Below are 21,421 nucleotides of genomic sequence, written 5' to 3'. Positions count from 1 at the left end.
GAAAATAAAATAACTGGAAGCTTTTTCAGAGAGCGACTGGGTAATTCAAATACTATACACCACAGATTGGAGCCAGCGAGTGCTTTGTACAAGGCAGTTAGAGATCAGTATGCCTGTACGTGTGTTCTTTATTAAAACTTCACTGTAACTTCTGTGAATACCAGTTTTTGGGAAAGTACGAATGTGTATAAAATGGTTCTTTCTTCCACTCCTGCCATAGCAAATGAGAACGCCTTACTGGCAAGGCAAAGTTGATATTTGACACTTACCCTTAATATTTAAATTCCCCTGACTTCCTGCAATTCATGCCGCTCTCTGTGGCTCACCTTAATTGAGATAAGCCGCATTTATTTTTCTTTTGTATTCATGTGATGGAAAAATTACTGCAAGGCTCCAACTTTGTTTCAGCTTAAGCGGGGCTTTGCATGACCGCCTCCACGTTTACCCCTGTTTGGGGGTCTTGCCCCGCTCCATCAGCACTTCCTTCTGCGAGGGACCATGGAGCATCCGCAGCCCGGTCATTGTGAAAGGCTCCCTGCTCAACTGGTGTAGCCATGGAAACGGCAGGATGGGATTCCCAGGGCGCCCCATCCCCCTCTCCGCCATACGGGGCTCCGGGCTTTGTGGCCAGGGGCTGGTGGCTGCTGGTACGGGGCTGGTTGGGCGGAGGGTGTGGGACTGCTCCCGGGAAACCCGACCTTGTCATTAGAAGGCTTCCAAGTAAAGCGATTTCTTTGACCTCTAGGTACAGGCAGAAAATGGAAAAGCAATGCTTCCTACTTGGTGAACTGTGAATAGGCTGGGTGGTGCAGCGTGCTGGAAATCTCGTGTTAATCTTTCCGGCTTGCTTTCATATCTTGCAAGCAGTTTCGCTAGGGTACTCGGAACTAAAACAAAAGAAATTGTAGGACAATAAGATGTACTAATTATTTAAGAAAAAGATTTGATGCCCAGCTTTGAGTGGAGCTGTTTAAAAAACTGGATTTCGTCAGTCAGCTCTAGTGTACCAACTTTTTTTGGTGAGCGTATCAGAATAGAAAGTGTCATTAGATACGTGTACCTGAGCAAAAAAGGCTGTGTACTTCTCTAGAAACAGTTTTCAAAAAATCGTTCTTTATTTTCTGCAAATAGGAATTGCATTCTTTCACTGTAATCTGTGCATGATCTGCTGAAGCCCTCCTACAAGTAGTCTGCAGTCCAACAAGCTGTTTAAATACTATTTTCTGAATTCCTTTCCTTGTATGTGATCCTGCTGTTTACTGGTAGATTTCTGGTAGTCTGGATGTCTTGCTAGAGTTGACCTAGCTTGATCAATAGTTCAGTGAAAAATTGGTAGTGTGTTTTCATCTTAGATCAATAATGGATCAGTGATATGGGGAGACTCAAAATACCGCCACTACAAACTATTTCTCATGGAAAAATTGTATTTATGGCTTTGTAACCAATTATGCTGAAAAAATGATCTAATAAGAAACTTGTGATCTCGAAGGATAATTGCAGGATGGGATCATGAAAGCTGAGTCTTAATGTACAGTTTTGGAGTGATGAGGGAAACATTTATGACTTAGATTTTGTTAATATTCTTTCTTCTGTAGTGTGACACAAAAGAGAACACGGTTTGGAATGGTGCAAAAATCCAAGGTTGTACTTGAAAAAGATTGAACCAAGGAAATAGTGTAGCTATGAAGTCAAAGATGCAATTTGTAAGCATGTGTAGAGTTCTGGAGAGTTTTGAAGGACAAGTGTTCATTTCTTGAACTTAATGTTTAAATAAAATTTAAAAAGCATGCCATGAACCGCCAGGAACGGCCATGTTTAAGGGATCACTTGTCCATGCCCCAGAGCAGTGATCTCATTCAACCAAAGCACCAGTTTAATTTTTAAAAGCCTTCACAAAACCCAGAGTGCTGCGCCCGGTCGCTCTTGTTCCACTTGCCCCAGTCCTTGCCGTTTGGACCTTCGCGGCAGGCAGCCAGCAGCATCCCTCTGCCAGCCGGGAGCCTGCCCGTATTCCTGTCTGACCTCTGGCATTGCCTGGCAGTCTTGCTCTGTTGCCTGACATTAGCTGAGGGCTTTTTCAATTCTGTATGTTAGAAAAATTAACTTTAGATCATGACTGTAAGCAGAGTTGTTTTCCAGATTTACTTTGCAAGTAGTAGCATACCCTCTTTGCAGTGATAAATTCCAGTGCCTTTTCTGCTTTGCTGTTTTACTCTCCTATACCAGTGTTGTCTTTTATGTGTTAAATTACCCACTTTTTTTGTAAGTCTGTTAGCTGTGAAATACTGGAAGGTAGATTTCTTCCAACACCACACACAAATAACAGAAGGGTGACCACATATAGCTGTGGTAGTAGGTTGTTAAGGTAAGGCTAGGGGTTTTTTGTCCTGACATTGTTATCACAAAGATGAAATGATAAGCAGGTGGCTGAAAATACAGCTTGTTTTAATTTGAATTTAATTTAAATTTAAATTTTGAAACAGTGTAGTGAAGGCTGATAGTACACTCTAATTGTAGCTTGAAATAATTTCCTTTTTCTTTAGCCCCTTTGACTACATTGAAAAATCTGTCTTTATTTAGTAGCTCCACCTGTGTCTTTCTTCCAAGGTTGCGGGTAAGCTGGAAGGAGGAGCTGGTGATAGGGGGGAATCTGGAGTGGATAAAATACAGACCCTTTTTTTTGTGTGTGTGGTTACTGAAGGTGAGGGACTGTGGCAGTTCTTAACAATCCTTGGTGAGCTGCAGCTTAACCTTGAATTGTATAGTGGGGAAAGAGCTCCCGTTTCCCATCTGATCACTTAATGAAGACTCAATTATATTTTTGGCATAGCATTTAGAGAATGATCTATGAGTTGCATTCAAAATTAATGATACTTAATTTAATCGTTGAGATATCACAGGCACCTTAGTCTAATAATAAGTTTTGACCATGTTAATACTAATTTTTTTCCTTGTGAACTAAAAGCAAGTTATGCAAACTTAATGAGCTCTTCTTGTAACGTTCCCATCAGCTGGCTGTTTGGATGCGAACTTTACATCTGACATGCTTTTGGTTTGGTGGGATGGTTTTTAGTCACCAGCCCTTTAGGCATTTGTTTTTGATGCAGAATGAACCGCTGCTAGAATGAACTTGTGACAGTGAGTGCTTTGTACTGCAGACCTGGGAAGTGGCCCGCAGGTTTCCCAGCCATTATGCTTACCGGGAGTCCCAGTCAAGTGGTAAACCTTCAGATTAACTGGGGTTTTCTAGTTTGTGTGTGTGTTTGGTTTTATACACACTCATTTCTTGTTGAAAAATTGACTCTGATCTGTGCAAACACCACTAACTGCTCAACAAAAGATGCTGTCCTTCCAGTATCGTCATTGCCCCTTTGTTTTTGTTGTGCTTTGTGGTTGTGAGACCTTGCTTTGCCTTGCTTTTTTCACTCCCCTATTCCAGACGGGGCTCTCATTAGACAGTGTCCTTTTATGTTTTTTGGTCTTTTTCTGTCATGTGGTCCTGCAGTGCAGCCCCAGATTTTCTGAAATCTCTAGATAATTGCAGTTCCCAGGGAGATGTCTCTGATGAAATACGTTCTGGTAAAAATAGTTCACCTAGGTTACCGATTTAAAATAGTAGTACTGGTATCCAGGATTGCCTTTTTTCTGTATACTTAAACAGTTAAACTGGTGACATGAAGCCCAAATTCATTTCCCAAATTGCATGGGACTGAAAATATGCAAGAAGTGATACCTTGTGTAAGAGACGTCCTCGGCCAGCACATCACGTGCTTCACTGAGCATATTTATGAAGAGCACTCAGACCGCTTTAGCAATAAAATTAATTTGAATACTGAGGTAGATCTAATGCCATTATTCGTTAAGTCTCAAATGATCTATTGTATGCTTTATGAAAACCCATGGATTTATTTGCCCCTTTGATAGTTCTAGCTTAATTTTTGCTTTAGAAATCACTAGGTATGTACAATTGTACAGCTATGCTGATGTGTATATTTTTATATATATGAATATATAAAAATAAGTCAGTATATAACTCAGTATAAGAAGATTTTTATATGCTTGTATTTGGGATGTCTGTGTTGTGTGCAGACGGTAAAATGAAGATGACCTAGCTCTGGGCGCTCGGATTAAATATTGTTGTATAATGTCTTATTTCAGAAGATTCCTGACACACTTTGGCCTGTGGCTCGCTGAGCACTGGCCCATCTGCCTGCCCTGGTTGCGATTCCTCCCAGCAGCTGCATCACGCCGGGCACTCTTGTAGGCTTTTGTTACTGGCACAAACTCTTGTGCTGAATATTTAACAGTCCCCTCATCCCCCCAACTTTTCCCTCATCCTCAACCGAAGCAGGGAGGAAGCCTTGCATGGATTGCTACGGCTGGATGTACTGGTCTGGGAAGGAGATACTGTTAGAACTGAAACTGTTAAGCGTAAAAATGTGAATTACTTGCCCTTCCCTTTTTTACTTCATGTTTACAAAGATGAAAACCTCTTTTAATACATGCAAGCTTTGTATTCTAAAACTTTGGGAGACAAAGTAATTACATTTTAATATTGGCTGTAAGAAATCTCTGCTGCAAAGAAACCCTAATGAAATAAGGGCAAAGCATCTTACTTTACTTAATATTCTGTGATTTGTATCCCCTCTCCTGTGCAAGTAAGATAACAGTGCAGTAAGTGAAGGAGGACCTGTGTAGTGCATGTTATTGGGTGATTCAAAGCCAGAAACTCTAAGATAAACAATGTTTTACAGAAACTTAACAGGTTTTTGATATATATGAAAAGATAGTGAGCACATTAATGTTTTACAACATATTTGTATACGCAGAATGGTGCTGTTCTTAAAGTGCATCACCTCATAGATCCCTCATCTTTTGACCAGTTCCTGACTTCAGTTTCCCCACTTCCTCTTATAATCAGATCTATAGCAGTGGATGTTCCTGTTACGGAGCTGATACAATGATTTTATATACTCTTGTCTGGGACTTTTTCATGGTTAGAAGTGACATGAGTGCTTGGCTCTCTTGGAAACTGTCTTTCATCTCTCTTATGACTGAAAGGAGGTGGTTCAGTAGTTCTGTTTTCTGGTTGTAGTTCTTAAAACAAACAAAAACCAAGCAAAAAATCTAAACCAAAAAATCTAAACCAAAAGAACCCACCACACATTAGCAGACAATTTTTTTCTTGGAATTCTTTGTTTAAAAAGTGTAAATTACTGTGCTGGAAAATATGGTTTCCCATTTGCGATAGTCATCATGTGCTGTAAATTGATTGAAATAAAGCTTTTCTCCCCTTAAACATAGCTTCTACGTGTTAATGGTAGACTTACCAGGGACTGCAGTCTAATTATTTGGTTATACTGTGATTAAGGTATGTTTGAGTTAGGAAAGTTTCTCAGGAGAAGGTTGTACAGGCTATTTACATAAAACCTCAGAACGGACAGGGAAAATGAGACCAAAGGAATTTTCAGCTTTATAATAGTGTCTGATGGTGGTCAGTGGTGGATGCCTAGGCAGAGCAGATCTGCCCTTCAGCTGAAAATGTTTGTGGTTTTATCTTAAAGGTAATGTTTTGGTGAATGGGACAAATTACGGCAGAAATTCTTAAAGAATCTGGGAAAAGCTTTGCCGTAACATCTTTTGGAACTTGTTTTATGTTGCGATGCTTGAGCTAACTTATTTGTGTAAATTGCTTTATATTTTAATGCAGTTCTATCAACATGTATTATTTAAAATAGAAAGCTTGTTGCAGCAGGCATCGACCGTGATGCAAATGTGAAGGACGTGCCAAAAACCTTACCGTAATGCTAGCTAGAGACCTAAAATAGAGGAGAAAACTAGGCCTGGCAGTGTATAGTAGGTTGTAGTTGAAAGGGAATGAAAAAAAGACTGCAGTTGAAGGGTGTTTAGATCCTTGTATTCCTTGCTCATGTTGGTGGTGATAATCACTGCTGACCTTGGAGGGAGCAGTCACATCTGAGAAGTTGTAGCACGCTGTCCTTACAGATCTGCCACTGGCAGGCGCTGACAGCTTGCTCTGCGCTTTGGCCATGGTGGGTACACTGGAGCTGACAGATACGCAGTCACAAACCTCCGAACCAGTTTCCACCACGGATGAATGGATCAACTTCTGCAGTTTGGAGCTTAGCTGGAGTCGAGAACTGCTGTGGAGAGGTGTTCGGGGACGCTGAAGGATGTTACGGTGGTTAACAGTTCTGTGTCAAAGTTCAAGTGGTCGCTGAGTCTCTTGGTCATCGGGCTTGTGTTCTCTGTGCTTAGTGCCAAAACAATGCGCTTGGCATCATTGGTAGTGTAAGCAAAACCATAATTACGATGTCGGCAAGCTCAGCAGTCAAGCGATTGTGTTCACGTTTGGTGAGGTTGTGTTACAGTCGCATGTACATTCCTCCAAGAATGTGTTGCATTTTTCAAATAGGTTTTGCAAAATCCTACTTCTGGGGTGAATGGCAGGTGCAGTTTTGAGTGGTATTCTGCTGAGAGTCAGATCTGTCCTTCCCGTTGCCAGTCTGAATACCTAGAAGGTGTGATTTTTCAGAGCGTGTTGGTATGTCGTGTCTTCCTCCTCGTTTCCAAGTCTGGGAACGGATGGGTCAGGCACTTTGTGTAGCTTTTATTGCTGGATTCCTCAGAAAAGATCTTTCTTAATGTTGCCATTATTGTGGCTTTATGTGCTGCTTCCTGAGATTTCTGTGCTTTTAATTTGAAGATACTTAGCCATAGTTCACTGTTGTGGTATGTCAGAAATTAAATAATGGAAAGCCAGTTTGGGGGCGTATCTATCGCCATGCTTTCCTGGTTTGGATGCTTGTACACTTCTTGCTTGCTTGCCTTCTATTGTTGCATGTCCTTGGAGAAGCTTAAAGCTTGGCTGGCCAGATCGCCGAGCAACCTGATCTAAATAGACCTGCTTGGAGCAGGTGGCTGGGCTAGATGAGCTCCAGGGGTCCCTTCCAAACTAGATTATTCTGTCGTTCTGGGACATGCAACTACTTCAGCTACGACATGTGAAAGGAAGCTTAGAACTGCCTCCAAATTACATTTTGTGAAGTATTATCAGCTGAAATTTTATTTCGGGCAGTAAGTTGCCAGGTAATTTGATTCTGCTGTCCAAGCAGGTTGAAGAGCTTTTTGTCATTTGAAGGTAAATGTTTCTCTTGCGAGAACACTTTAAATTTGGTTACAGTCTATAAATCGGAAGAAATGTGAAGTATAAATACTCTGTGTCCTGTCTTTACGTAAAAGTTCTGTTCAGTAGCTCACACTTTAGCTCTCCCTAGTCAGGTAAGCTTTTGCATCTTAAAAACTCAGGAGGTAGAGTGAAAGCAAAGGCTGGTATCAGCACAGTCTGCATGGGTTTTTTTGAGCCATCTGTTAGATGTCTGAAACTTGTGTGGTTGTCAGGGCTGGAAACAGGTATTGCTCTGTTTCTGTGGAGTTGTTAGTTCGTTCTGGGGTTCTGTTGCCATAATTAGTCAAATTAATATTTCATCAGGTCTGTCAATATGTTTAACAGCTTAAAAATGAAGCTGTGTGAATTGAGTGGTGTCCTCCAATGTGATAGGCAGACTTCAGATCTGGGTCCTGTTTTGATATTATTTGAGCTGAAAAATTCTGCTTCGTATTAAGCAGAGAAAAATCTTGAACTGGAACCTTTCAAATAGCCAACCAGGTAGCTGTCAGACTATCGAACGTGGTCTGTGCATGCTAATTCATAGTGCCAGCAAGATTAGCCGGAGCAGAGCCAGCAGGGTGACGGAAGGGAGCTTGATGCTCAGTAGGCTGCATCCCGAATGCTGCATCCAGTTTTGGGCTCCCCAGTATGTCAATGTCAAAGACTTCATTAAACTGGAGCGAGCTTGCTTGGCCCTCCACCAGCCTGGCTGGGAGCTGAAGCATGTGCCTAAGGAGAAGTTTGTTTGGCCCGAAGAAGACTCGGGGTGGGGGGATGGACCTCATAGCAGCCTGCCGGCACCTGTAAGGAGGTTTTCAAGGAGATGGAGCCAGGCCTCTTGCAATGGTGCATGGCAGGAGGACAAGCGACAACAACCTAAATTGAAACCTTGGAAGTGAACAGTCTGATCCTGCCCGTAGTCTGTAGCATCTATAATGACAGATGGCCTGTGCTGGCTTGTCTTTTTTTGGCCTTTTTTTTAAGTGAGCAGAATAAATATAACTAAAGGGAGACATCTCTCAGGTGAATCTAAGGAGAAGTTGTGCGCTAACCCCATCTTGCGCTCTTCAGTGAAATTATTGTTTGGGAGGTTTTACATATTTAGTGAGAGAGAGATGAGATCTTTCACAATTATGGGGAAATGAGAATAAAAGGGATATAAGCAAATTTCTTCTAGTGATGCCCTCAGAATTTGCTTTTCTTAAGCATTTCTGACTAACTTAGTAATTCAGGTAATACCCATATCTATATGATAATTTAGTTAATATAGGCAATATTTGTATTTCCATATTTCTTATGTAAGTTCTTTTTTAAACATGTTTGCTTTCCTTTGATGGAATAATCTGTATTATAAATGAACAGATAAATCTATTTTTTCTTTGCACATCTATATAACATTTGCAAAGCTAATACTTGCAAATATTTTTGCTAATATATTTGCAAAACTACAGTTATGCATTTTATTCTGACAAAAACTGCGTCAATCAAAGCTACAGTGCTTTATGGAAATTCAGGAGGTTAAGTGAGTAAACAAGCTAGATGAAAGCTTTTGTTTGTCTTTAGAAAATGAAACAGGAAGCAGTTTCATTAATACGCTTTCAGAAAAGACAAGAATCTGCGTGAAGCTTTTAAAACTGGCCTTTCAGTTCATTTTACTGTACTTTCAACTGAGATCAAATAGGGAAAGCGATGGCAGTTAGACATGCTCCATTAACGTCCCATGGTTTGTATTCTCAGTTCAAGTTAGACGTACAACTCCGCTGCTTTCCGGGAAGGTGCAGGAATGTCAGTGCTAACCCTGGTGCTTTCCTCCTCCTCGTTCCTGAGTAGAGGAGTGGAGGTAACGATATACCACCCGCTCCCCTTTTGAAAAAGGAGACATCGAAAATCGGGGGTTAAGTTGAGGCATTTGGCTATTTTTCTTCTAGCTTTTCTTCTCTTATAAAGAGCTCACTAGCAGCTTAGTAGGAATCTGTTACGGAAGAATGTCAGCTGGATAAAATAACATGACTGCAAAGTTATAATAAAGGATTAGTGCAATTAGATTTTTTCTTTTTTCATAGATTTGTTTTGAATACAAATATGTTGTTAATATCTGCAGTTGCCTTCCTGAAGTATAGCTGTTTGATTTCATATATAAAAAAGTAATAAACAAAAATCCAATAATTTGCTCTACTCCGTGTATGTTCAGTGCACTTGAAATAATTAAGTTGCAGTAAATAAGACTTGGGGATTTTTTTTTTTTTTTTTTATTCCAGATCATGTTTGTGCATTTTGTGATAAAGGATCAGTAGATTTGCAAATATTTCTGTCATGTTTTGGCTCGGGGTATGAAGCGAGGTTAATTTATAATAGCAGAGCTTCTGAGGTAGCTGTACTGTTCCTGGGACAGCGTGTTTAATGCACGAATGTAGTCCGGAGCCACCGGTGCAAAGCCATAACTCATGTTTGCTATAGAAAATTTTGTCGTAGATATATATTCCCTATTGGGAAGGGAGTGCTAGACCAGCCAAAGCCTAATTCCAGTTTTCAAACACAATGACATTCTCTAACTGTTATTGATCTTGACGCAGCCAAATTGTATAAAAGGTGTTAAATGTTTCCAGGATCAATGTGCAGAACTCACAGTTGAGAGGATGAGGAAAACGTCTGAAACTTGTAAAACCGGTGTATGGTTGAGATGACAGAACTGAAGAGTTTAATCCCCTGCTCAAGAGTTTGGGGGGGGAGGAGAGAAGGGAAAAAAAAAAGTACCTTGAAGGAGTTGTTAACTCAGTGACATGTGTTTGAGTTACTGCTTAAACTGTTTTCCTGGTGGGCACTGGTCTGCGATGTAGCTGAGTGTTGTTTCTTCGCTTATTCTTGGCCTCAGTTAAAATGTTGTTCATTTGTGATTGGTTATCCTCTTTTTTTAATATTGGAGCTGATCTGCATATCACATTTTAATTTCTGCATCTGCAGGTATCTCTTCATTTTTTACCAGTTCTGGATCTGCTAAGTTTTCCTGAAATCTGGTTCAGTAACATTCTGCTTTTGTAAGCCATGTTATATATTAGTTTTTTTATGTGGCTGATTCATCAATGGTACTAGTAAGATGTGTTTGGTTGATGTTTTTGATGGTTTTTACAATTTTTAAATGCTTGTCTTGAAAAAATAATTGAGGTTTGAAAAATCAGTTATGGAGGACAGTGGTAGGTGTACATAGGGGTGTGTGTGTCTATATAAAACTTGTATACAAGTTGTGTGTACGGATAAAGTTTTTTATATATATATATATGAGAGAGGTATATGTAAATACGAAGTAAAAATAATTAAAAGGCATGGAGTACATGACAATGATTTGTCGGTTAAAATTCACCAAGGTAGTTTATGCACACTTCTAGGTGGTTGCTACTATATTATGACTATAAATGTTCAACTTTAGAGTATCCTTGGCAAAGATCCTATCACTGGACAGAAATTCATGTTCACGTGATGGTGCGGTGGTACCCCACGACCACATACATAACACTGTAGAGTATCTGTACAAGGGGATGGTATGGCTGTTCAATACGAATACCTGTTCTCTTGTCTTTCTGGACAGTGCTCTTACTGAGCAGTGCAGTAATATAAAAATTAAGCATAAAAAATATTGCTGGTTCTTACTGTGTAGTCGAGACACACTGGTTGTAATAGTAAAGCTGCCTTTTCCTCTTTTCTTTGCCGATTGAGTGTTTTCTCTGAGCGAGGTTTCGTGTGTGGCAAGCTCTTCTCACCTGCGTGATTTGCTGATGCAGGTTATGACCACGGGCTTCAATCTGTGAGTGGGCGCACTTGGACACGTGTGGATGTTACTGGCATAGAGAATCCAGATACTTTTTGCCTCTTCTCTCCATTTCATTGGAAGACAACTTGAAAAAGGAACCTTGTGATTTAAGTATTTCCCAAGGGATTGAAACCAAGCAAACTTCTAATCCTCTCTCTGTCTAGCGTAAAGTGCCTTGCTTATTCTTCTGTAGTGCAGTTAGTGTTGAGTGTGTGATTTTTCTCTTGCTAGAGAAATGAATTTAACTCTTAATTACAGTAGCTTTTCCTCAGTGACCGTCAGATGCTCTACCTCAGTTAGGGTCTTCAAACAGGAACAGTCAACCCTCAGTTTAAAAATAAACAGAGGGGTGGATAGGGGCGTGAAAACATGGAGAACTTGGACTACGCAGAATCTGGTGAAGACGTGGATGCTCTGATGCTGTGCAGTGGTCAGCAGAGAGACTCTCTGTATCAGAGGATTGTGTTTCACTAACTGGAACACAGATGGGCATCTCTTAAGGTTTTTATCTTCAGACTATACAGTTTTTAGTTTTGGGCTTCTCAGACAACAAATACAGCAAACCCTTACACCCAGTAGGGTTGAGCTAAACATCTAAACAAATGGGTGATGCTGCTGGTTATCTGTTATTAACTCCAGTTCCCTCATGCATTATTTCTCTTGGTGGTGCCGCAGCTGGAATGGGCTGTGGTTTTCCATGGCACTTGAGGGCACATGCTGCACCTCTGTCCCTTTCCATGTGACTGATTATGTGCCTATCATCTGGCTATATACCTTTCAGCTAAAAAGTCGCTATTTTGAACTCTATGGTTTGTCAGCTTGCTTTTACAAGAGTAGTGTTATGACTTAAATTTGTGAAGGGTCAGTTTTATTGCTACTTAATTTACCCATGTAACGAACTCTGCCACAAATGTTGAATTTTATGGGATAGAAAAACTGGTGTAGATATGTTTTTAAAATGTGATTCATTGCAGCATGTTTATAGTAGTGTGTGTTATGTGCATCTTTTCCTTACCTTTCTACTGTTCTCATTTTTTCACCAGTATCCTGAAAGATGAATAAAATCCTCATTTATAAATTGTTAAGGTTATTGTATTTTTATATATATTGTGGACCAATAGTGGGATTGGACAGTCCTTTACTAGCATAGGAAACCAGAAGAGTGAAACAGGCTGTACAATTAGCTATGCTGAATGTACAGAATTAACCGGTTCTTTTAATTTTTCAGTATTAGTCCCCTAAATCAGGGACCCTCCAATTGAATGCTGAAACTCGTATTCTTTTGCCCCCTCCCCTTCCCTCTTCCCTCTCATCCCCCCAGGGCAATTCAGGGGTGCTAGCAGAGGTTGCTGGTACTTTTTCTCCCGAGAGCTGTTGAGCTAAAGAACAAAACCCACTTCTGGCTGAGGAAGTCCCTCAGTCGCAAGTGGCAAGATGCTCAGAGGCTGAATTTGGGAAAGTTTTGCTGCATGTTTATTCTGTTCTTAGGTGCTCCCTAGCATCTGTTCTCGACTGTGCTGTGACAAGACACTGAGTTAAAAGGATTCTTTTTGCTCTGATCTGATGCGGCTGTTCTTGTGTTTCCAGGTCCTCTTAGATAGGCTTTGCTTGATCTAGCATTAAAGGTATTTGCTAAGAATTTTTTCCTCTTTTATGAAGCATGACAGAGGTCTCTCTCTTTAGAAAGACACTGGAAATGATGTTCAGCAACTTTCAGTTTGGTTCTTGCTTGCATCTTTTTTTTTTAACGTTCAACTCTCTTTTCACTTTAAGCTTCCCATTGAAACCTGTTTTTTTCTTTTCTTCCTCATGTATCTTGCTGTATGCTATTTTCGACTATTGCCTGTGATTGGAGCACCCCTGCCTTCATAACAGCGTTCCCCTTGCCCTTCACACCTCTCCTGCAAGCATCCTTTGTAATCTCTGTAATCACCCTGAAACAGTGAATTGAATAGGTGGGCTGGAGGAAATCCAGGGAGCACACAGGGAGTTCGTTCACTTGAAGTGCAACTCTTGTCTCACTTAAAGTGCATCTTTAAATGAATTTGCGACATCGAATATGTTCTGTTGGGTGCCCCGTAACCTTGTTGGCGTCTGAGAAACAGTAATATTACTTTACCCTTCATGCAGACTTCTTGGATACCGCAGTGTGTTTACTACTTGGAAAATATTTAAGTAATTGGTTTCAGCAAATAATTCTCTTGTGATGTGTGGGGATTTTTTTCTGTATTTATATTCTAAACCATTTTTGAAGTACGTGTCTGGCAAAAAAAAAAAAAAAAGACTGAGGCAAAGAATCTGCTCCCTGATTATCTGGGCTTGGTTTGCAAACCAACAGGGAATCTCCACAGGGAGCTAAACCGCTTGTCTAGCCCTGGTGAGGGTTTGGGCAAACCGGTTACTCGAGTCTGAGCATCCGGAGCCCTGGGTGAGCATTGGGTGGTTTGACCGAAGCCCAGACAGGGTGTGAGGAGGATAAGATGGAGGAATCTTTTGCTAGATGCTTAGCATCTTGCCTGCATTGTGTGCGATATGTATTTTGAATCTTACAAATGGGTTTTCTGTTTTTAACCTTTGAAAGCCACTGTTTGTTTTTGCTGTTGCACATATCTGAAGAGATAAATTATGTGCCTGAGTGCCCAGAAGACTGGAACTCTAGGAAAGGAAATCATTACTCCAGAAAAAATGGAAATTCCTCTTCACCTGCTATAACAAATGTAGTATTGTCAGTAGCTAACATATGGTAGCTATTTCTGTGGAAAAGTCAAAGTACTATTGTTCACGATGATGAACAGAAATAAATTTTCTTCCTTTTGTAGGTGTCTTTACAGTGCCCTCTAGTAATCTTTTGTAGAAATGCTAGATGTGTCTTTTCTCAGAGCAATTTGATAATGTAATGAAAACGGTCACTGGAAGAACTAAAAAAAAAAAAAAAATTTGAACTGTGGTGCCCTGTAACTGATGTGCTTTCTGAAGGACGTACTGCTAATACTAAAAATAAATAAAAATTGCTTGCCGTTCTTTTTTTTCATACTTGATCAGGAAGAATATGAAAACTATAAGCACTCTGAAGTCAGATTACTGTAAAAGCTACCAGAGCTGACAACTGTAAGTTGGGTACTCCAGTAATGGGGTTTCAACCAGGGCTGTGAAGTTACAAGCAAAGAAACTAATTTTATCTTTTTGCTTGAAGTATGAGGAAGAAGATTGCAGGGGAATAAGAGCCATACAAAGCATTCAAAAATGGGCTGGAATGGGCAAAAAAAAAAAATTCCTGGTGTACTGTTAATTTAATATGAAAGGTAATCGCTTTGGCTTATTTTGACAGATGAGAAAAGAGAAGTTTGACATTGGATGAAGGCTTTGTTAGGGGGTAGAGTGCACATCGGTTCTCGTAGTACTTGGTACCCTGATGACAGTCATCACCCTGAAAGCACCTTAGCTCTGCTGCTAGGTCATATATTGAACAACTAATCCCAAAAGATTTTGATTAAGGTAATTTCTGTGCCTGGAGTTTAAGTCGAAAAGGTTTTACCTTATTATCGTTCTTGCTTATTTCTGTCATTAAAAGCAATAGAAAGGGGATATCATATGCAAGAATGTTTTGACCTTTGTATTGAGTAAAACACGGTACCATTTTTAAATCCTATGCAAGCTTAAAGGGATGTGTCAGAGATGGGCTATCTGAATGAAAAGTGATAGTTTTCTGCAATGAGAGAAATGGCTTTGGTGATTCCACAAAAAAAGGAAAAGGTTGATGAAATCCTTTAAGCTCTCCCTCTGAAATGGTTATGAAAAGAAAATTTGCAGTTAGCATATTCAGAGTATAGTTCCTTCATTGGCTTAACTTGAATATATGGCATTAGATGGTCTGACTTGCTTTTCCTTTGATTATAAAAGCAAAATCTCTTTGAAAGGATGTTCCTTGCAGAAGGTGAGAGGTTTGTGGGACTCAGTTCCTGGAAGTGAGTTCTATAAAACCCAAGGGTTGTTTTTAAGCAACTTGAAAGAAATCCAAATTTTTAGTCTTGGTGGTTGTAAAGGATTCTTTTTCCTTGCACACCGGGAGGAATAAAAAGTCCAATAGAACTTGTTTTTGAAGCACAGCTGGTTGACACTTTTCTAGGTTTGAATATATGTTTAAGGCAGATCAAGAAAACCTTGTCAGAAGGTAAATGCCTAACAGTGGAAGTCCGGACCAGACAAGAGAGAAACATCTCCTTGGTGAGGATTTCTTTCTGGAGAAGTCGCACAAGTGTACCATGAGAAGTGGTTACAGCGAATCATGCTTTGGGGGAAACTGCTGTGAGAGGAGTTTGTGCCGTCTTTTCTACTTCAGTTTTCCAAGCGTAATGGAACTGCAGCCCCTTAGTAAAGGGGCATAAGGGTTGTGACTCAGCGTGGCAGCGCTTGTTAGCTGGCTGTTCAAGGGAGTCATTGACACAGAACTTCTGACAATTAAAAGCAGCAACGCTGTGAATAGGAAAGTTGCTTTCATGCATTCAAAATTCAGGTAAAAATTTCTAACTCCCTAGAGGTGCTAGAAAGGCCATGCAACTGAACACTGGACGTAAATGCATCTCCTAAGATGTTTGGTATTTGAGATTACAATCTGTGTTTGGATTTTGCTGTTGATCATTATCTTGTTTTCCTTCCCATTATTTAATAATATATGAGGAGATGGTATCACTTACAGAAAGAGTGGTTAGAGTAAATGCATGGATGCTTACTTTTCAGTGTTTTACTGCAGGCACACTGTACAGTATTTGGATACTTTTTTCTTAATTCTGTTTCTGCATACTTTTTTTTTAATGGGCTAATTTTTTTTAATATAATTTCATGCTAGAGGTCTGTCAGGAGGGTCAGTTAAGATTAAGCCGACAATAATTTGTTATTAACAAGTGTTAGTAACTGGAAGTGTAGACAAAGCTGTAAAAGCATCATTGCAAAATGTAGTTTGCTTTGCTTGAATTTGTTCTTTGTTTATTGACTGTGCTGTCTGAAAGGGAAGGATACTCCTATGTTACCGAAGGCAAAGTCTTGAAACATACATTATTTCTTTCTATGTTACAGTAATTCCTATGATAATGATAAGTATCTTGACTTTTATGTTCTTGTTAGTACGTGGTGTCAAAAACCTTCTCAACTCAGTAACATTAAACCATTAGAGAATAATATGCAAAAATACTTAGCTTTTTCACAGCTTCATATTTCTAGATGGATGCTTTTTGAAAAACACGGGAGCAAAAAGGCAGAGCGGAGTTTCTTATAACTAGAAGCTGCCATCTGTGTGTTGATGAGAGCCTGCAGATAGGCTTATTGGTATTGATACGTGCTCTTCGCAATGGACCATAAAGAATAAGTTCTCTAAACTTACAATTTTATTGAGGAGAACGATTGAGGGTACAGGTTTTCTGGTGGTATTCTAGGCTGTTAATATTCACTCAGTGTTGTCTGGTTGGCCTGTATTGAAAGAAGGCACCTGCGCACAGGATTGACACAACTAAAGAGAAGAGAAGGACAAAAGCATCCAGCTTTATGCCGTTCTCTTTCAGCAGAATTTGCTTGAACAAGCTGTTTTCTTCCTGTCTTTCTGCAGCACAGAATAAGCCCTTTTTAGTAAAGGGGGAAAGGGGTTGTGTACAGGTTGTTTCCCCGTATCGCCAAGAAAAGGATGTGTCTCCCTTATGGATCTCAGAACGTAGCCCCTTCCCTTATAGACCAGGGCGAATCTGAGGCACCACATCATTCTTCAAACATCACTGCTAGCCCACTATGCTTAATGATGCTGGGGTGAAGATGAGTTATTCTTTTTGATGAATATCTTTGTTATAGTGTATTAAATCATAAAAAGAGGAAATCTGCTTGTGCCGAAGGAGAAAGGAATCTTGTAAGTCTGGGAAAGTCTAGATTTATACACGGCATTACTTATCTTACAATGTTACATCACTTGCTCTCCTAGGTTCTGCTGTCAGCCTACCACTGGAATTATTAAAGTACCAGCAGGATTTATATTGTACATCTGCAGTCAGGGGTAGCTCTTACGCTTTCTCCTTTTTTTTTCTTGATGCTTAAGTGCAATATCATTTTTGTCTCATAATTTATATTTTGTAGAGTCTCTACAAAGAGAGAAATGAAATGGTGTTTAGAGAATGCAGTTTAGAGAATTTGGCCTTGGTTTTTCAGTAGGAGTGAACTTGCCAACCACGAAGTATATGATGGGGCTTTGGATGTGCTTTTTGGAAAAAAAAAATCCTAAAGCATATTTGGTTGGCTGATGTATATTGCTATCATATGCACTTTAATTTGGTCAGGTGGTCTGTATTCTGCCATAAGGGAAAAATGTAATATTAAGCATAAAACCTATCTTTGCCTAAACATTTGTTCTGCTGTGGTATATTATTAATATCTTATATAAGTATTGCTTATTGGGCAGTGCAGAATGTTCCCAGTGTTGTCAAGGAAATAAAATTATCAACCTGCTAATATTTACATTTTATTTAGAGATTAACGCATGTAAGCAATTTATCCATATAGATAATGCGCTCCTTAGCAATGAATATTTTAACAAAACCACAAAACAAGTTCATTGTGAGCTCTTGCTGGCAGCTTGCAAAGAATAGTGTTTGTCACGTCTTTAATTAAAATACGTTTGGCTAATTCTTAAAGACAGCTTTTTTTGATGATCTGGGTTAGGAAGGGCATGACATACTGTTTTTAGGATTATAAGGGCCATTGGGAATGTTAATTAAATTCTGGTGAAAAGCCTTTTAAAAGTTCAATCCTGCAGCAAGAGACCTGGATCTTTTATCATTGACTTGCACTACATAAAAAGGGGCTTTATAATAGTTCCTGCCAGTCTGATGAGGATTTTGTCAAATGCTTCTGGTTTTAAACGTCAATTTTCAAGCGTGTTATATGTGTACTTTTAAATTACTTCGGAGTCTAACTTAAAAGGACAAGTATCTCCCCCCCTGCAATTGACACATCTTTCCTCAACATGTGCAAGTAAGTAATCGTTCTTCATCAAAGCCCTGCATGACTCCTTCCAGTGACTGAATCCTTGTGTACTACTAATCTAAAGTCAGGTACTTTTGATGAAAGATGTGTTTGGTTGCCTTCACTTATCATTCTGATTGGAAAAAATGGGTCTGAAATTATACCTGTGCATTTTCTTTCTGGATGGTTATTGCATTTGGTCCTTGTAAAATGGAACGCAGTTTCCTTCCAGTAGTTATGTGAAATGTGGTATTAAAGTCCTCTGCTTTGAATGCAGTTGGCAGTCATTGTCAGGAGTACATCACTACTGAATAGTTTTGGTGGCAACAGTGGATTAAAGTTGAATCTACAGCACTGGTAGCAGGGGAATCTTCTGACACGTACTGCCATGCACCAGTTTGAGGTAATTTATATGTACTAAGTAGAACTGAGATCAGAGTGGTTTTGTCTTATGTTATTTTCCTGAACGCCGTAATTTCTGAAAAGCTTGTGTCAGGCAGTTGTTAAAGCACACATTTAAATGATTTAAGTTTGATATCGGAATGCTCATGTCTTTCAGAAATTAACCAAATAACGAAGGGAAGCTTCTTCCCACTTGAGCACCTTTTGCATTTACTATTCTAGGCATTTCCTCACCTGCAGTCTTGTTAAAGATGTACCACCGCACAAAATGTGATGCAGCTAGCCGAACGTACAAAAAACCAAAGGAAGTCCTTGTGTAGCAGCAAAAAGAAGGCTAAAGGAAGCCTTGGATTTCTTTTTTCCACTGAGGTGTACTGCCCTTTGAAAATGCAGCATTTGGAAAGAGCGATTGAGCTCTTTCTGTCTTACCTAGCTGCTTTCAGATTTCCTGTAGCTGGAGAGTGTTGTATTAAAAGTTCCTTTTTTTGAGTTTAAAAGCCTTTTCATGGTCTTTGGGGATGCGTGCTATAAGGAGAGGTTCAGGCAGATTCATCTTAACTTTGTGAACTCGGTGTCGTATCTCAAATGTGCTTTCTCTGGTCCTTTTCCAGTGAGAAGAGTTGCATGCTTATGGTCCTTCGCTCTAATATTGAGAGGATAAGAGACCAGCTAGGCTTAGCAAAGGACAGGCTAGAAGTACTTCATTGTTAAATATTTTCAAATCAGTTCTGTGTGATGAGTTTTACCTTGGCTGAAACAATTTCAGAACTGTTGGTTAATTTTGAGAATTTGAGGAGAGATGAGGTGCAAGGAGGACTAGAAGAACCCAAAATATTTTAAATGGGAAGAGAGGAGGAGCTAGGGATGTATAAAAGTAGTCAGCTTGGCTTTGCTTCCTGGAAAAATTGAGGGGTGAGTGAACAAACTTTTTTCCCCCCCTAACTTCTTCTGGAAGGTAATGTGGGTAGAAGGGTTAATTGATATGGAATTGTCAAGGAAATATTTTTCAGACCATTCTAATTTCCTTAGTAGTTAAAAAAGTTTGACAGAAAAAAATAACTTCCCGTATTCTTTCCTCAACCACTACCATCCCATTACAGTCTTGTAAGGAAATAGGGAAATGTGGTCTTAACTGACATAGGATGGCTATGAAAAGGGGTGGGTAAGTGTTGAGAGAAGAAGTAAAGACGATGATATTGAAGGCTGCTTTGTGTGGGATTTTGCACTTATGTATTCTGAGTAAACTTCTATTAGATGTCACAGCCTGCATGACAGTGTAAGCTAATTTGTTAAATTTTCACACGACTTAAAGCTGCAAGAGGGAGGACAAGGTTAGAGTTCAAAATTGGTAAACTTTTTTGGAAGGAGGAAGAATTTGGAGGAGCCAAGTGAAAGTTAATACAGTTAGGCAGGGGTAATCAACTAGTCAAACATTAAATGGAAAAGAACAAGCCTCACGGCAGTTTCCGAGAAGAGGATCTAGGGATTACGGTAGTGAAGGGATTACAGATCGATGTAGTCGGTAGCGTTATGCTTCTGTGTTAAAACCTAATGCCTCTGTGTTGGGAGGGATGAAGAAGGGAGTTGTAGAGCCTTCAAAACATGTGAAATGACACCGTACCTGCACCTGACACTGATCTTGTCTCTGCTGGGGATCTCCATCATGTTTGGGGCACAGCATTTGGGGAAGAACGTGGGCTGGTTGGAGAGAATTCAGAGTTAATTATCAGAGCCCTACTATCTACCCTAGTACTAGGTTTTCTACCTAGTAGTAAACTAGAAATGCTACGCCTAAAGAAAAGGCTAGAGAAGGATTTAAGTCCTCGGATATGTAGAAGACTGTAGAGAAAGATGAACAATCTGTTTTCCATTCCTACAGTGGCAAAAAGAAATGTGCTTAAATCATAGCAATACTGCTTGATAGTCTTAATAATAGAGAGTGTGAAGCACTGGAACTGAACGCCTGTAGGAGTTGGTGGGTCCCTACCACTGGTGTTCAAGAGCAGATCTGGGGTGGAGGGGTGGAAATTTCTGTTGGGAATGAGCAAGACTTAACTGTTCCTGTTTCTGAGCTTAATTATTTAAGTTTCTTGGGCCAATATTAACACAAATCAAGCCACTGATATGTACATACCTATGTATGTACTCCCCCCCTTCACCCCCCCGAAGATAAGTACGTGGAAGGAGGAAGGACTCCATCCACAAAATACACCAATTCAGTCTTTAATAATGTGGTGTCGTTTAACTGAATAATCAATAGGTTGATGGAGTGGGAGAAATGGCTTGTTGACAGAAATTGAAGTTTATTAAGGTCTTGTATGTACAAAGCCTTCTCATGCTGAATCCAGGCTCAGAGGTATGAACTCTGCTGGCTAGTGTGGGTGCAGCCCACCAGCACTTCTCCAGAGTGCCCCGACTCTACATTGCAAAACCCTTCTGAGGTGGCGGGCTAGAAAGGTCTCAATTCTAGTTTACTTTCCTTCAAGATGGGACATAGTTATTTACCAGCCCTTTTATTTTGTTTTATCCACTACTTTCTGTGCAGGAGTGGGGTAGTATCCCGAGTTGAAGCAGGCTGTGCTGTGTCTTCACAGGGCTCTTGGCAAGAGCTTTTTTTACATTGCCTCTGAAACCTGGCTGAGAATCTACTTCCCATTCCTTCTGAAAGTCTCTGACCCCTTCTGTGCTGCTGCTTCTTCTTGGCATGCTCTCTCTTGACATCCCCTGCTCTATACTCTGCGATGTTATTTCCTGGGGCAGCTTGTTGCTTCCAGGATAAGAACAACCTTATCCCGTCGATGGATTTGATCTGCTCCAATCTGCACCAAAGCCACACAAGGCAAACAAGAAGCCGGCCTCCCCTTTTTAAGGGTTTCCTACGTTTTATTTGAAAAGCCAGAGAAAAAGGGCAGAGAAAAACAAAACTCAAGAGTGCTTTTATTTCTTCTGGTAGGGGTCTGGATCTATATTGGCAAAACTTACAGAAACTTGTAAATGAGGGGAAAAAGGCTGATAGCTCAGGT

At 40.0% G+C, this 21,421-nt stretch overlaps 1 protein-coding gene across 1 annotated transcript in view; it reads left to right on the top strand.

The window, feature by feature from the left end:
• Positions 1–554: 554 nt before the first annotated feature.
• LOC104083729 (neogenin-like) overlaps positions 555–21,421 on the top strand; it is a gene marked incomplete at its 3' end in the record, with an annotated part of 64,148 nt that continues 43,281 nt past the window's right edge. The window contains exon 1 of the mRNA XM_009587328.1: positions 555–720. Within this exon, the coding sequence (XP_009585623.1) occupies positions 555–720 (166 nt within the window). The remainder of the gene's footprint in view (positions 721–21,421) is intronic.

The sequence above is a fragment of the Fulmarus glacialis genome, unplaced genomic scaffold, assembly GCF_000690835.1.
Source record: "Fulmarus glacialis isolate BGI_N327 unplaced genomic scaffold, ASM69083v1 scaffold1231, whole genome shotgun sequence".
NCBI lineage: Eukaryota > Metazoa > Chordata > Aves > Procellariiformes > Procellariidae > Fulmarus > Fulmarus glacialis.
The sequence above is the reverse complement of the archived record's forward strand: the minus strand, read 5'-3'. Positions and strand labels throughout refer to the sequence as shown.